This window comes from Cygnus olor, chromosome 1 (assembly GCF_009769625.2).
Source record: "Cygnus olor isolate bCygOlo1 chromosome 1, bCygOlo1.pri.v2, whole genome shotgun sequence".
NCBI lineage: Eukaryota > Metazoa > Chordata > Aves > Anseriformes > Anatidae > Cygnus > Cygnus olor.
Genome location: NC_049169.1, coordinates 75,481,061 through 75,495,604, shown reverse-complemented (window position 1 = coordinate 75,495,604; position 14,544 = coordinate 75,481,061). Strand labels below are relative to the sequence as shown.

General features: G+C 45.6%; 1 protein-coding gene across 50 annotated transcripts in view; it reads left to right on the top strand.

The window, feature by feature from the left end:
• PPFIBP1 (PPFIA binding protein 1) overlaps positions 1-14,544 on the top strand; it is a 113,569-nt gene that overhangs the window by 55,129 nt on the left and 43,896 nt on the right. For 30 of the 50 annotated variants that reach the window (XM_040545133.1, XM_040545117.1, XM_040545126.1 and 27 more), the window contains 2 exons: positions 1,943-2,101; positions 4,165-4,370. In XM_040545133.1, the coding sequence (XP_040401067.1) occupies positions 2,038-2,101; positions 4,165-4,370 (270 nt within the window). In that variant the 5' untranslated portion in view covers positions 1,943-2,037. The remainder of the gene's footprint in view (positions 1-1,942; positions 2,102-4,164; positions 4,371-14,544) is intronic. The other 20 variants (XM_040545134.1, XM_040545102.1, XM_040545098.1 and 17 more) reach the window with 1 other exon arrangement.

Sequence of the window (14,544 nt, the reverse complement as noted above, 5' to 3'; positions counted from 1 at the left end):
TTCTTTACTACCTCCCAGGTATTTACTACCCGCCCTCAGGTATTTATGCACATTGGTGGGATTGTGGGCACTCCCAATTCCCATTTATTAATAGGCTGTTGCGAGTTTGTGGGTGCCCCGTGATGTTGGTCCTTTTCCACTTAGAGCTGCAAGGAATCAGCGTTTTGTCTGGGGCAGCAGCAGTCCTGGGCTTCTCTTTGTGCTCTTTGCCTTCAGTGAGAAATCCAACATTGGTTGTTCACATCCTACATTCATACATGACCATATTTGCTATGTTTTAGCAGGACCTGGTTATCAGAGCTAGGAAATCCTAAAAGAGAAAGGACAAGACTGTCTTCAGAATTGTCCAGGTGAATGCCTTTTCAAAAACTGAGTTTGCTACTCTTTTTTTTTATCAGACATAGAGACACTGGATGAAATATCTTGCAGGAGCTGCATATTATGCAGGCATTCTCCTGCTTTAAGTTTTTTAAAATCAGGGTCTGCCTCTTTGAAGGTTGGAAGTTGCCAATTGTGGTGCTACCACATTTGTAAAGTTTTGCAACACCTTCACTTCCAGGTGCTTTCACTTTTTGAAGTTCTTTTGGCTTTTGTAACTCTGGCAACTAAATAATAGAGCAAGGCATTTGCCAAAAATACATTAGTCTGTGCTGTCATTCAAAAATTATCTTAGTGTTTGGACCTGCTTTACGTAATAAAAGTTTTGATCTAGAAGATGAAATGTTTGCTGATATTTCAGGGCTAGCGTTTCAGCAAAGCTAGCTGGCAGCCTCCAGTAAGATATCTCTCAGCTGGGTCAGACCAATTAGGTGACTCATAGGAGGGAAAATTCAGTTTATAACCTGTATTTCTGATGCATGGTAATTTATAACATGTATTTCTGATGTTTTAGTAGGCTCTGTTCCAGGACTTATGCCAGAGATACTGTGAACAACTTTCTCAATTGCTTATGTTGGGGCAAATGTCAGCAGCAGTGTGGCCTAATACAAAAACCAAATGGCAGGGTATGCAAAAGGTTAAAGCAAGTTTTCCTTCCTGGTGTTTGTTTAGCCTTGTTCCGTAACTGTATTTAGAGCAGTAGTCTCGCCTGTCCCAGTTGAAAGCCATGGCAATCTGGGTCTTTTCAGGGGCTCATGTGTCCATTGTGCTGCGTGGGAAGGATCTGCTGCGCCTCTGCCCTCTGCAGCCGCAGCTCAGCCGAGTACCTAAGCACGTGCTTAACTCATAATAGCGCTCTCTTCATGGATCCCACTGGGATGTTGGCTCTGCTAGTTCACCCATGCAGGCAGTGCCTTGGGCAGGCTAGCTTTTCCAGTCTCTACTGGAAATACTTCTCTAGGGACCAGATCTGGCCTTCAGGAGCTTTGGAGTGAGATCAGATGCAGCGTTGTGGTGTGAGTCTCTGCTAAGGTGGAAACGATGTCTTCAGGGGGATGGTCCGTGCACACATGCAATTTCCTTCGAGTCTTGGGCATTTGAGCTACCCTGCCTATAGGCAAATGGCTGCGCAGCCAGGACTTCTGGATTGTCAGATATCCAGAACTTGGGCGAACAGTCAGACTTCTGTTCTTCCATACCATAAAATTCGAAGGGAGCAAAAATTCAACGGAGAGACACTTGGTTTATTGCTGAGTTGCTGCTTCCTGTTAGCATTAGAAGGCCTGTGTCTTCTGTGTGTGGCTCTCTGAAGTGCCATCTGTGATTTCTGAAATGCTCTGTAGGTTGCCTCATCAGTGGCATGGACCTGCAGGCCACAAGCTGACCAAAAGTAGGCCCTGGGTCATTAAGCTGGTGCTTTCATTCTTCAAAATGCCACTTCATGACTGGTGATGAACATCTCCCAGTCTTGTGATCAGCAAATGGCCTCAGTTTTGTTGCTGGTCCAGCAATGGTGGTGTCTGAATTCAGACAACATGCAGTGAAATTAAACTTTCTTTTGCAGATTGAATTGCAGACTTGAGGCTCTGGATCCAACTCACACAACTGTTTTATTGTTCCTTATGGTGTAGCTGGTGATCATCCCTAAGAAGAGAGAAGATGATGAGTGATGCAAGTGACATGCTTGCTGCGGCTTTGGAGCAGATGGATGGCATTATAGCAGGTAAATGCTTGGGGCTGCTTATTCATTTAACTGTTTCAGTCCTCCTTTTTCATACCCAGAAGGCAGAGTTTCAGGCTGAGAAGGTAATATGCTGGTTATTGTGTTTGGTGTCTTCCCTTTTGGCTTAGAGATCACAAATAAACAGAGTGGAGGGTTGCATGGACTCTCACACACAGACACAGCTAAATGGATGGTAGTCCTTCTCCCATCCTCAATCAAAATGCTGCTCAAAATGGCTGAGTGATGCAGTTCAGCTGGTGCCTGCAGCACCATGAAAGCCAATGATGAGGCATGTTTCAAACCAGCATGAGTGTGTTTAAAGAGCTGCTGCATGGCAGGAAGAGACAGGTTGGCTAATACCAGCTATTCTGTCTTTCCTTCAACTTGGAAGAGTTAAAACAGGAATTGATTTTTCCTTTTTTCGAAATTGGAATGCTCTGGGTGTAAGCATTTCATTTGGACCTGCCTTTAATATTAGTGCTTTTTATAAGTACCTGTAAACTTTAAGCGGACTAAGGAGAAGGATCACAAATTATACAACTTGCGCTTTTTAAGTTGAGTCTAGTGAGTTAGAAAATAATGTAAGTGCACAACATAGAGGAGCAAAGCAGTAAGAAGTTAATAGTTTAATCCTATTCCAACAGAGCTATGCAAACAGCTACCCAAACTGAAAAATATTCTGCAAGGGTAGCAACGCACTTATAAAGTCTTAATAGTTCCATTAAAAATAATTTCCCTTAGGGGACGAAAAAAAAGGACATACGGTCTGTGCTTTGTTTGAACAATTTTCTCTGCACTTTTTCCAAAGATATTAAGGACACTTAGCAGGCATGCATGTAAAGTGGATTCAGATAGATCATAATGATCTCTATAAATACATATAAGCTGTGACTTTAGAAATTTCCGTAGGTAGATACTGGTGCTTGGATCAGATCATGCATCTGTGGTTCCAAGAGCCTAAGTTGGTTATAGCAGGATGAGGTTTAAAACAAAAATAAAATGTGATATTGGGATGTTTAAGTCACCACAGACTTTAACCATGTGTCTGAACATGTCTTATGCTTTTGTGGGGATTTTTCTCTTCATTCTTTTTCCAAGGGAATTATGCCTGCATTTTTTTTTGGCTTCCCAGATGAGATGAATGAAGGTTCATGGCAGGGCATGTATGGCATAGCTCTGTAGTTTCCAAAAGTTGACAGTACAAAAGCTGATGCTCTGTCATAAAGATGTCTCATTGTGCTGAGGCATTACAGTATTAAGGTCACAAATCAGCATGGTGAAATTCTAGTTGGAATTAGCTGGGTTGATTGAAATCAATCTTAATCCTGAATTTGTAGTTTCCTTACTTACTTAACATATGGCAACTTTTAATATAGGTCAAACATAAATACTGTGAGTTTATGCAAATGAGTTTTTTTTCTTTATTAACATGCAGGTGTCAGTGCTACCATGTCAAACTGTTGGGCTTTAATTTAATTTAATTTTATTTTATTTTTGCATTGTAGAAGTGATTTAGGCTTTTTGTTTCCATATATCTCTATATTCTTAAAAAAATAAATAAAAAAAACAGTGCATTGGAGCAGAGTAACATATTTCTCCATGAAATATGCTGCTGAGCACTATTTCCTCTGGAAATCATTGGTGTCTGACTTGGGTCATGCAATCCCCAAAGGGTGACTCAAAGCATTATCGCATGAGCCTGTTCCCTCCACAGTAGTTTCAGCCTCCAATGTATCCTTGGGAGTGGGAGCCCAGCCCATGCCACAACCTCTTGGGTGCTGTTACGGCACATGCATCTTCTGTCAGATCAGCCCACCTCCTCCTGTCCACTAAAACTGCCAGAGGTGGTGGAATTCCAAACATATGTCAGCAAGGGCTTACCCTATTGTAGGGTGCTGTGTGGGGAGGGAGGAGGCAGGATACAGCACCAAGATTGGTTGAGATCAATTCACACCAGTAGCAAACGCCACGTGACATTTCTAATCCTTGCTGCCCATCTCCTGTGGCTGCCTGTCCTACCTGCTTGCCCTGTGCCTTACTCCCTGTGGTTTTGTTCAACGCAGGTTCAAAGGCGCTGGAATACTCCAATGGCATTTTTGACTGCCAGTCCCCCACTTCCCCCTTCATGGGGGGCCTGCGGGCATTGCACCTGGTGGAGGACTTGCGGGGCTTGCTGGAGATGATGGAAGCAGATGAGAGAGAGGGGCTGCGCTGCCAGGTCCCGGACTCAACGGCAGAGGCTCTGATTGAATGGCTCCAAAGTCAAATGGTATGGTCTTGCCTTGTTTCACCTGTGTTTTATGCAGGGCCTTTGAAAGCTTTAGGGTTGGTTTCAAGGAACCAAAGGTACAGGGTTTTATTTGGAGATGCTGCTGTGGGGTCTCAGAAGAGCTGTTGCCTAAATACTTTGTGCAACAGGTTGGCCTTCACTTTCTTTGATGTATACTGTGCCTCATTTTACCGAGCAGAAGTTTTTCAATAACTGGAGTTCCAACTCAGAGGGTTGGGGAAAGACATTTTTGTAGGAGTCAGACACCTAAATGGAAAAAGAAAGTTCTCAATATGAACTTTTCACTAAAAAGCATATTTAGCAGCGTATTTTTTTACGGTTGCTGTTGGACTTCCTTACCTGGTTTATAACAGATTGAGTGGTGTATATGCTCAGCATCCCTTTAAAATTGAAATATGGTTTGGTTTCAAGGTTCTGTTTGTGGATCTACTAGTTTCTGTTATCCCTGTTTTAAAGATACCTGATAAGGGTGTTCTTTCCCCAAGCCTTGTTTTTTCCAAAAATCAAATATTATTCAAAAGTGGAGGCTACCTGAAGACTACACTGGGAAATAAAATGTTGTATTTATCAGGAGGTGAGTTATATGGCAGCATTTTTGAAGGACCCACTGGTGTGGCCTTCGGGTGCCCTATGATTGGTGGCTTCTTTACAGGGCCAATGCGGAGACCTTGTGCTCGTGGTTTGTGGCACTTTGCCTTGCTGTGGAGGCCTGTGTGTGCACAAATTTCAGTGGAGCTCTAATGGGAAATCAAGGTTTATTTCTGTAGGCTGTGTTTCAGGGTTTAAGTCAGTCTGTGGCTGTTACAACAGCTGAAGTTGTGTGCTTCTGCAGGTATTGCCAAATCTGTCTATGGCAGTGTCCTGGTCCATCCCCTCCTCTGACACACCAAGGTGTTGGCCAAGGTGATGCCATACTGCTGAAATGAGGGTTGCCAGGTCTGTTGAACACAGGTCTGACACTGGACAGGCATACCGTGGTGGCTCCGTGTTGCACCCAATGCATCGCTAAAGCCAGTGGCTATCAGGATGAGAAGCCACCCGTCGCCTGGTCCCATCCTGTGGACATCACACCTCCCCTCAGAAAGGGTTTGGTCACCGTGGAGCTACAGCTGATACTACAGGATGCATTTTTCTCTTGATAAACAGTTTCATCTTGGTGTTCAGTTACAGCATGCAACACCACAGCCCAGCACACTGCTTCTGTGAGGGGCCCCAGTGCCCTGCCAGCACTGTTGCTGCAAAACCCGTGCCCTAGGAGCACGACCAGGTGTCAGGCTGCAGTTGGCTTGGCGTGACCTGGTGTGCCATCTAGCGGCACACAGGCTGGGCGCAGCGCCCTGGGAAGAAGTGAGGACCTGGGTTAACATGGCTTGGCTTGCTTGTGCAGCTCTTATGGCAGGGTTTGAGGGGAGAGTGCTCTGTTTGTTGGTGTTTTCTTCTTTTTTTTTTAAATAATTTTTATTTTGCTCTGAACTACTCATCTGAAAATGCCTTAAACTTAGTGAAACACATGGGAGCTTTTCCACTGACTCCTGTGCGACTTAGATCTCACCCCTGCTGTTGGTGTGGCAGTAAACATTAAGATCAGGAGGAGACAGGAATGACATTCAAATCAGATCTTTAAAAAATGCAGAGATCTTGCTAGCATCAGCGTTTCCTTACCCTGTAACATACAGCAGTGAACATCGCTGTAACTAGTCTCTGCTCTATGTGGAGCAAAAATCGAAGGACTTAACAGCTTTCATGCAAGTATGGCCTTGAAAAATAAGTAAGTGCTTGTATGCCACATAAACAGCCTTGGAAAATTAACTTTTTCCCATGGGGTGCATAGTTATTGGTAGTCTACACTGAGCAATGCTGATCTACCACATGTTGTTCTGGAGTAAAGGAGCCCAACAGCCTGGCTTGAGGCTGCAGTGTCTGCTGAGCTTAGTGAGCTGAAGGTCAGTCATTGCCCTGTGGGGCAGCAAATGTGTGATTTAGGAATGCCTGGCTGTTAGGAGCTGGAATAGTATCCTTCAGACCCCTTTGACATGGATCACCATGTAGCAATGAGGCAGCGATGGTTTTCATTGTAGCAGTGAGCTAAATCTGGAAGAGGAAGGGCTCTGTTGTGCTGTTCAGCTTAGTGCCACCTGAGCACTGAAAATGATTCTGCAAAAGATAGCAGAGAATAGCTATTCCATACATGCTTCTCCTCAGACTGCCTCAAATTATTCCCCCATACCCTCTGGCCTCCTTAAAACCCCTAGTAGGAAAGACTGGAAGTTAGGCTTTGTACTGTGCTGCAGGTGAAGAGTGTGGGATTTACAGGTGCCGCCAGTGTCACTGGTCCCTATCTGAGTAGGGCAGGTTTTAGGTGAGGTGCCCTGATGATTTACAGGAAGGCTTTCTGCAATGATGCCCATCCTTATGGTGGACAGGAAAACACCTCCCGTGTGTGAATTGGTTTAATCCTCCACGCATGAGGAAGTTGCATCCACCAGGCTATTCAAATCCACTAGAACTGGTGCGTTATGTCCCAGCTGAAGCCGTAACCAAGTCTCCTCTGTCTCAGAGGAAAACAAAAATACTGTTTGCTGCTGCCAAACAGTGTGTCACAAGAGAAAAATTCTCTCCTGGCCTCCAAAGGGAAACTGCTGATGTCCTAGTTGGGAAAAGGGTCTGACAGCAGTCTCCCAGAGTTGCTCACTTCTGTAAAATAGGGCAGAGGGTTCAATTTCACCACATCTGAATGGGCTGCCTTGTGTCCCTGTGCCACTTAGTGACCGATTTCTCCTCCTCACGGTGTGCATGACAGGTATTAGAGAAGTCTGTGCAAGCACTCAAAAAGCACTAAAGAGTTAAAGTGCCTTATCCTGCTTTTTTTAAATGGTGAGTGCCAGATGGCCACGTGACACCAGAGCACACGTACGGTGCCTGGACATCTGGCAGAGCATTTCCATGAGGAGTGATCAGATGGTTCCCACTGAGGAGTTTCAGAGAAGTTGCAAATGCAGCTTTGTCTTGCACAGATAAGCTGGTGTAACTGCAACATTTCCAGTTGTCCATCTACAGCTAAAAAATTATCTTTGTGTTGCTGAAACCATGCACACGTCTCTATGTGCAAATGGATGGCAGGTGAATGCTGTGATTAAAACTAGAAATTAGGCCATTTGTTCAAAGTCTGGAAAGGGACTGAAGCCTTTTCTAAGGTCTGAAGTGTTGGGACTGTGTGCTTTCTCTGGGGACCAGCTGTGAAATCCATAGCCAGATCTCACAACTATTGCAAAGTCTTGGGGCTTTTCAGATTTCTTCTGATCGACAGAAATGCATAATACATTATGATGTGTGCTTTAATAAAATATGTGCTGTACTCTGGATGTGGAGCTTCTGGTTTGAATGTAGATGTGTGAGTAATCTGTAATGTCATTACCAGTAACAAGACTATCTTAATTGAAATTCTGCCTTTTGCAAGACCAAGGCAACCCCATTGTTTTGGGGTTGCTGAAAGTTCCAGCAACTAGAAGTTGACAGATCCATCTCTTGAAGAATAATTCTCAAAAATCTTGCTCCTAGTCATGAATGTTGCTCCACTTTCTCTTCAGATTAAATAAACAAGAGACATTTTTATTTCTGGTTGTTGTTTTTCTTGACTTTTTTTTTTTTAATACTACTAATGGAACAACCTTCTCAGAAAGAAGAAACCAACTGGGTCTTGTTAAAAAGGAGAGTAAAGGGTTACATGCGGATGGACAGTCCCTTCCCAAACCTAACAGCCAGCTTCTTCAAGCTCCTCATCCGAACATTCATATATGCCCTGTTAGAGTTCATATGGTGTGCCATCTCCTCTTTAAATTAAGTGCTCCTTGAACTGCAGAGCTGGGATAATACTTTTTCTTTAAAATTCACCACGATCCATAGCAACAAGTGCAATTGTGGTTTTAGCTTCAGAAGTGACTTTCTGTAGCATTCTAAGTTGAATATGAGAGCATTAAAATAAAAGACACTTAACGGACTTCAAAGATTTCTCAAAGAATGTTTTCAGCTCATCTTAAGGTGATAGTGTGAGCTGTGGTTCCCTAGTGTCTTGTGTAATCCAGAGTGTCCTCTGACAGACCAGCCTCAGATTTTAACACTTTTTCAATGAGTTAATTCTTCCCAAGAGTGACAAGGAGTAATGAGAGTTAATACGAGGGGGTATCACGTTTCTGAGAGGAGTTTTCCTGTCTGGATAAACATAGCTTGTAATCTTCCAGAGATACGTTAGCCTATTTGGAAGACAAAGCAATTCCCAAGTTGTAGAAGCAGTTCGGTTAGCCAGAAGTCATCTCATATTTTTTATTCATGGAAAAAAATGTTGTCTTCAAACCAGAATTTGTTGTTTCATTGTCTTAGTGTGGGCGTATAGTACATTCATTTGGCTCAGCTTGTGCTTATGTTGACTTCAGCTATCGAAAGGTCCTTATGGTAATGTGTGGCACACAAGTTTTACAACCAAACACTTGTTTGAGATCTCTCCTCTAGTTACCATATGAAAGGAGTCCTGTGATATTCTCTCAGTCTGCCACTGCAAACAGCCTCCCAGTAATACTTTTTGTTCGTGAGAGAGCTAGTTGAAATGCAGGACCCTGCTTCTTGCTAAAAGTGATCATCCAGACTGCTGTGTTTTTAATATTGGAAGGTGATATGAGTTCGTTAACAGCACATCTTGGCGTATTCACACATCGCAGATGAGTTTATCAACAGTGAGAACAACCTGGGCGGTCCTGCAGTGGAGCACAGGGCAGCCCTGATGGCAGAGCATTCAAAAATCACGATTCGGAATCCAAAATGCATCCCTCTGGCTTAAAAAGCGTGGGTTCTGTGCCTCTTCTGCTCTTCTTTTTTTCTTCTAGATTTTTCAGCATCATGTTTTTGAGATTTTTTTTTTGTTTTTATCTGTCAACGTTAGTTGTAAATGTTTCTTCTTCATAATAAAAGCTGTGCTTTTTTAGATAATCATGGGACTCAGCGAGCTAGGCTCTGTGGTCAAAAATAGTAAGGATTTGTTATGCTGCTGGCTATGATACTGGTTAAATTGGAACTGAAATGCTGAGACGAATGTTGGTCGTTACTGTGGCATTTTATGTGTTCTGAAGTACAACATAAATTGAGACAAGGCACTGGTGAGATCTAGGACCATTTAGTCAACTTCTTCCTTCTTCTTTTCCTTGGCACCTACGTGTGAATTACATGTGTTCTTCCAGCTTCTCCAATTAACAGCCTATTAAGAAAAGCAAACTCCCTCCTGTTTATCCCACAGGCAGGTGGTCCCTGCCAGCGTGGTGGAGCTGGGCAGGCTCCAGTTGGAAGACGAAGGGTTGAGCTTCCCGGGCTTTGATGTGTTAATTCCCAGAGGAGCTGCTTGCTCCGCCTGAGGAGCGCTGCTGCTGTGCCGCGCTCCGCTTCCCACGTCTCCCACCCCGGTGCCACCTTCTCCTCCATCCTTGGTGAGAAGAGGAGACCTGCCCTCATTTAACCTCTCCATCACAGTTTGGAGGAGCCCTGACGGCACCACTTGGTGCAGTGGACTCCCGCAGCGCCGGGGCTGCTGCTCCCCGCCTTGGCTGTCTTCCACGGTCACTCGCATCCTTACGTGCATGAAGATAGCTGCAAGCAGCATGGAGTATAGCTGGGACATTCACGGGCACTGCGTCTGGCTAAATAAGGTAGGGTATCTCTGTTCTGGCTCTTGCTTTGCTCCGAGTGACAAGCTGTAGCTGGGCAGCGCTGTGGGGGAATTGGACGAAAGCACTTCGTCTTTCTCTTGTACAAGATACCAGATGAGCTGCTGTTGAAGAAACTGATTATCTTGAAACGGTTGCATCTTCCCTGTTCAACAGCTGTACTCTTTATATTTAGAAAATGTTTCAGGTAAATTCCTCAGAGTGAAGGTCTGTCTTAAGCTGGTTTTCTTTCAGGATTCACTTTTATTTTAGGGGAGCCTCTAAAAGATAATGTGGAGGGTTTGAGTGTTTTTTTTTTTTCCCTGCTTTTTCTGTAGGGAGGAGCTAATCTGTAAACTTTAGGAAAGGCTTAGCAGCTGGTCTGCATGCCTGCTGCTGCAGCATTTGGAACAGGCTGAAAAATCAGTGAGGAGGCACGAGATGCAGGTTTGGGAGGGTAGCAGTGGGCTTCCACGCAAACTGGTTAAACACCAACTCGGATCATGTTCAGATGGATTTGACCAGTGTGAATTTGGGATGGAATTAATACTTAGGAAGAGTAAAGCTGTCATGGCTCTGTATTATGGGGAGGGAGTGGTGAATGCTTTGCTTGGAAAACTGGGAGATTCTGGAGCTGAAACCAAAGGAGCCCCCTTCCAAGGGACTCCCTAAAACTGAGAAAACAGACAAAGCAATGGTAGCTGTGTAGGTAATGTGTATTATAACAATCTGAACAATTTAAGCATGTTGTTGAGCTCTAATTTAACTCCAGATGGTCAGGAAAGAGATGTCAGGGAAAGTCCACTTGGCCAACTGTTGACTGGGCTATAGTGGTCAGAACACCGCCATCTGCTGTACAAGAAAATAATGCTGTGGAGTGGCCGTGCCTTTTATACAAATCAGCTCACATCTTCAGTAAGAACAGTGTGATTGTTCTGCTTATTTGTCTCAAAAGCAGAAGAGAAAATGAAGGATAATAATGGTATCAGCTCTAGTAGGCTAAAAATGAGTTTTATTTTTGAAAGGAGAATTCAGCAATTGAAAGGAAAGCGATTCTTTTTTCTCTTGGAAGTTTAAAATAGCAGCTATTAGAAACTTTCCTGTGGTTTGGATTGTTAACTTGTTTCTAGGGAAAATGGATTAAAGACTGAGGGCGGGGAAGCTGTGAAAGTTTTGTGATGCATCTATTTATGACAGGAATAATTCCCTCTAGAGCAGTGTGGATTTTTACACTTACATGACTGCAGACAAAGCTTGCACATGTGTTTAGCAGATTAGCAATGGATTGATCTTGCAGAGTTTTAAGTGCACTGGGTCTGATTTTATAAGGCATTTTAAGCAAATGCTTAACCTCAAACTTCTGAGAAGCCTCAGTGGCATCGTGACAACTGCTCTTTTGTTTCTAGGATTAAGATTGGTACTGGTAAGCCTGCATTCTCTTCCTATCCAGTGTTTTGCAATTAATCCCTAAATTGAAAACACATGCAAAGACTAAATGCTTAACTTGAAGATAAATTTTCCTGATGAAGAAGAGCCTTCTTTGGAAAATGGAAGAGCTTGTCTTACACAGCTTGTAAACTATGTTAATCCAGTATTGACTCTGATGATACGAATTTAGTCCAGAACTACCAGATGCTCCAAATACTCTTGCAGTTGCTGTTGAATCAGATAATCGCTTTTCTTTTCTTTGTATTTTTTAAGCAGAGCCATTGCTGTGCCTGGTGAAATAGTTGCTGGGCTCTGTCCCAGGGGAGACTGCTCATCTCTGCATGGGGAGAAACTACCAGGTCTTGCACTCTCCAGCCCTCCTGGTGTTTCTCCATCTCTCAGACCTCCCAGCAGTCTTTTCCTCCATGTTAGGGGCTCTCTCCACCCCATCTTGTAATGTGCTGCTTTCCCATGTCCAGGGATTGGGCATCTGCAATGTCTGGCTATAGGCTCTTCAGAAGGGACAGGCAGCACAGAAGGGGTGGTGGTGTGGCTCTCTATATTAGTGTTTAGATGTTGAGGAACTTGAGGCTGGGAATGATAAGGTTGAGTCCCTATGGGTTAGGATCAGCGGGAAGGCCAACAAGGCAAGCATCCTGGTGGGGGTCTGTTATAGACCGCCGAACCAGGATGAGGAGACGGATGAGGAGTTCTACAGGCAGCTGGCAGAAGCCGCGAAATCGTCAGCGCTTGTTCTCGTGGGGGACTTCAACTTCCCAGACATATCCTGGAAGCACAACACAGCCCAGAGAAAGCAGTCTAGGAGGTTTCTGGAGAGCGTGGAAGATAGCTTCCTGATGCAGCTGGTTAGAGAGCCTACCAGGGGAGGTGCCCCGCTAGACCTTCTGTTCACGAACAGTGACGGTCTGGTGGGAGATGTGGTGGTTGGGAGCTGTCTTGGGCAGAGTGACCACGAAATGGTTCAGTTCTCTATTCTTGGCGAAGTCAGGAAGGGGACCAGTAAAACCGCTGTCTTGGACTTCCGGAGGGCTGACTTTAAACTGTTCAGGTCACTGGTTGGCAGAGCCCCTTGGGAGGAGGTTCTGAAGGGCAAAGGAGTCCAGGAAGGCTGGGCGCTCCTCAAGAAGGAAATCTTAATGGCTCAGGAGCGGTCTGTCCCCACGTGCCCAAAGACGAGCCGACGCGGAACTAGACTGGCCTGGCTGAGCAGAGAGTTGTGGCTCGAGCTTAGGAGAAAAAGGAGGGTTTATAATCTTTGGAAAAGAGGGCGGGCTACTCAGGAGGACTATAAGGATGTTGCGAGGCTGTGCAGGGACAAAATTAGAAAGGCCAAAACTCATCTGGAGCTCAATCTGGCTACTGCCGTTAAAGATAACAAAAAACATTTTTACAAATACATCAACGCAAAAAGGAGGACTAAGGAGAATCTCCATCCTTTACTGGATGCGGGGGGAAACTTAGTTACAAAAGATGAGGAAAAGGCTGAGGTGCTCAATGCTTTCTTTGCCTCAGTCTTTAGTGGCAAGACCGGTTGTTCTCTGGATACCGGGTACCCTGAGCTGGTGGAAGGGGATGGGGAGCAGGATGTGGCCCTCGCTATCCATGAAGAAATGGTTGGCGACCTGCTACGACACTTGGATGTACGCAAGTCGATGGGGCCGGATGGGATCCACCCGAGGGTACTGAGCGAACTGGCGGAGGAGCTGGCCAAGCCGCTTTGCATTATTTATTGGCAGTCCTGGCTATCAGGGGAGGTTCCAGTTGACTGGCGGCTAGCAAACGTGACGCCCATCTACAAGAAGGGCCGGAGGGTAGACCCGGGGAACTATAGGCCTGTTAGTTTGACCTCAGTGCCAGGGAAGCTCATGGAGCAGATTATCTTGAGTGTCATCACGCGGCACTTGCAGGGCAACCAGGCGATCAGGCCCAGTCAGCATGGGTTTATGAAAGGTAGGTCCTGCTTGACGAACCTGATCTCCTTCTATGACCAAGTGACGCGCTTGGTGGATGAGGGGAAGGCTGTGGATGTGGTCTACCTTGACTTCAGTAAGGCTTTTGACACCGTTTCCCACAACATTCTCCTCGAGAAACTGGCTGCTCGTGGCTTGGACTGGCGTACGCTTCGTTGGGTTAAAAACTGGCTGGATGGCCGGGCCCAAAGAGTTGTGGTGAATGGAGCCAAATCCAGTTGGAGGCCGGTTACTAGTGGAGTCCCCCAGGGCTCAGTGCTGGGGCCGGTCCTCTTTAATATCTTTATCGATGACCTGGATGAGGGGATCGAGTGCACCCTCAGTAAGTTTGCAGATGACACCAAGTTAGGTGCGTGTGTCGATCTGCTGGAGGGAAAGAAGGCTCTGCAGGAAGATCTGGATAGGCTGGACCGATGGGCTGAGGTCAACTGCATGAAGTTCAACAAGGCCAAGTGCCGGGTCCTGCACCTGGGGCGCAACAACCCCAAGCAGCGCTACAGGCTGGGAGATGAGTGGCTGGAAAGCTGCCTGGCGGAGAAGGACCTGGGAGTACTGGTTGATAGGCGGCTGAATATGAGCCAGCAGTGTGCTCAGGTGGCCAAGAAGGCCAACAGCATCCTGGCTTGCATAAGAAGCAGTGTGGCCATCAGGTCTAAGGAGGTGATTGTCCCCCTGTACTCGGCTCTGGTGAGGCCGCACCTCCAGTACTGTGTTCAGTTTTGGGCCCCTCGCTACAAGAAGGACATGGAGGTGCTCGAGAGAGTCCAGAGAAGGGCAACGAAGCTGGTGAGGGGTCTGGAGAACAAGTCTTACGAGGAGTGGCTGAGGGAGCTGGGGTTGTTTAGCCTGGAGAAGAGGAGGCTCAGGGGAGACCTCATCGCTCTCTATAGGTACCTTAAAGGAGGCTGTAGAGAGGTGGGGGTTGGTCTATTCTCCCATGTGCCTGGTGACAGGACGAGGGGGAATGGGCTAAAGTTGCGCCAGGGGAGGTTTAGGTTGGATATTAGGAAGAACTTCTTTACCGAAAGGGTTGTTAGGCATTGGAAT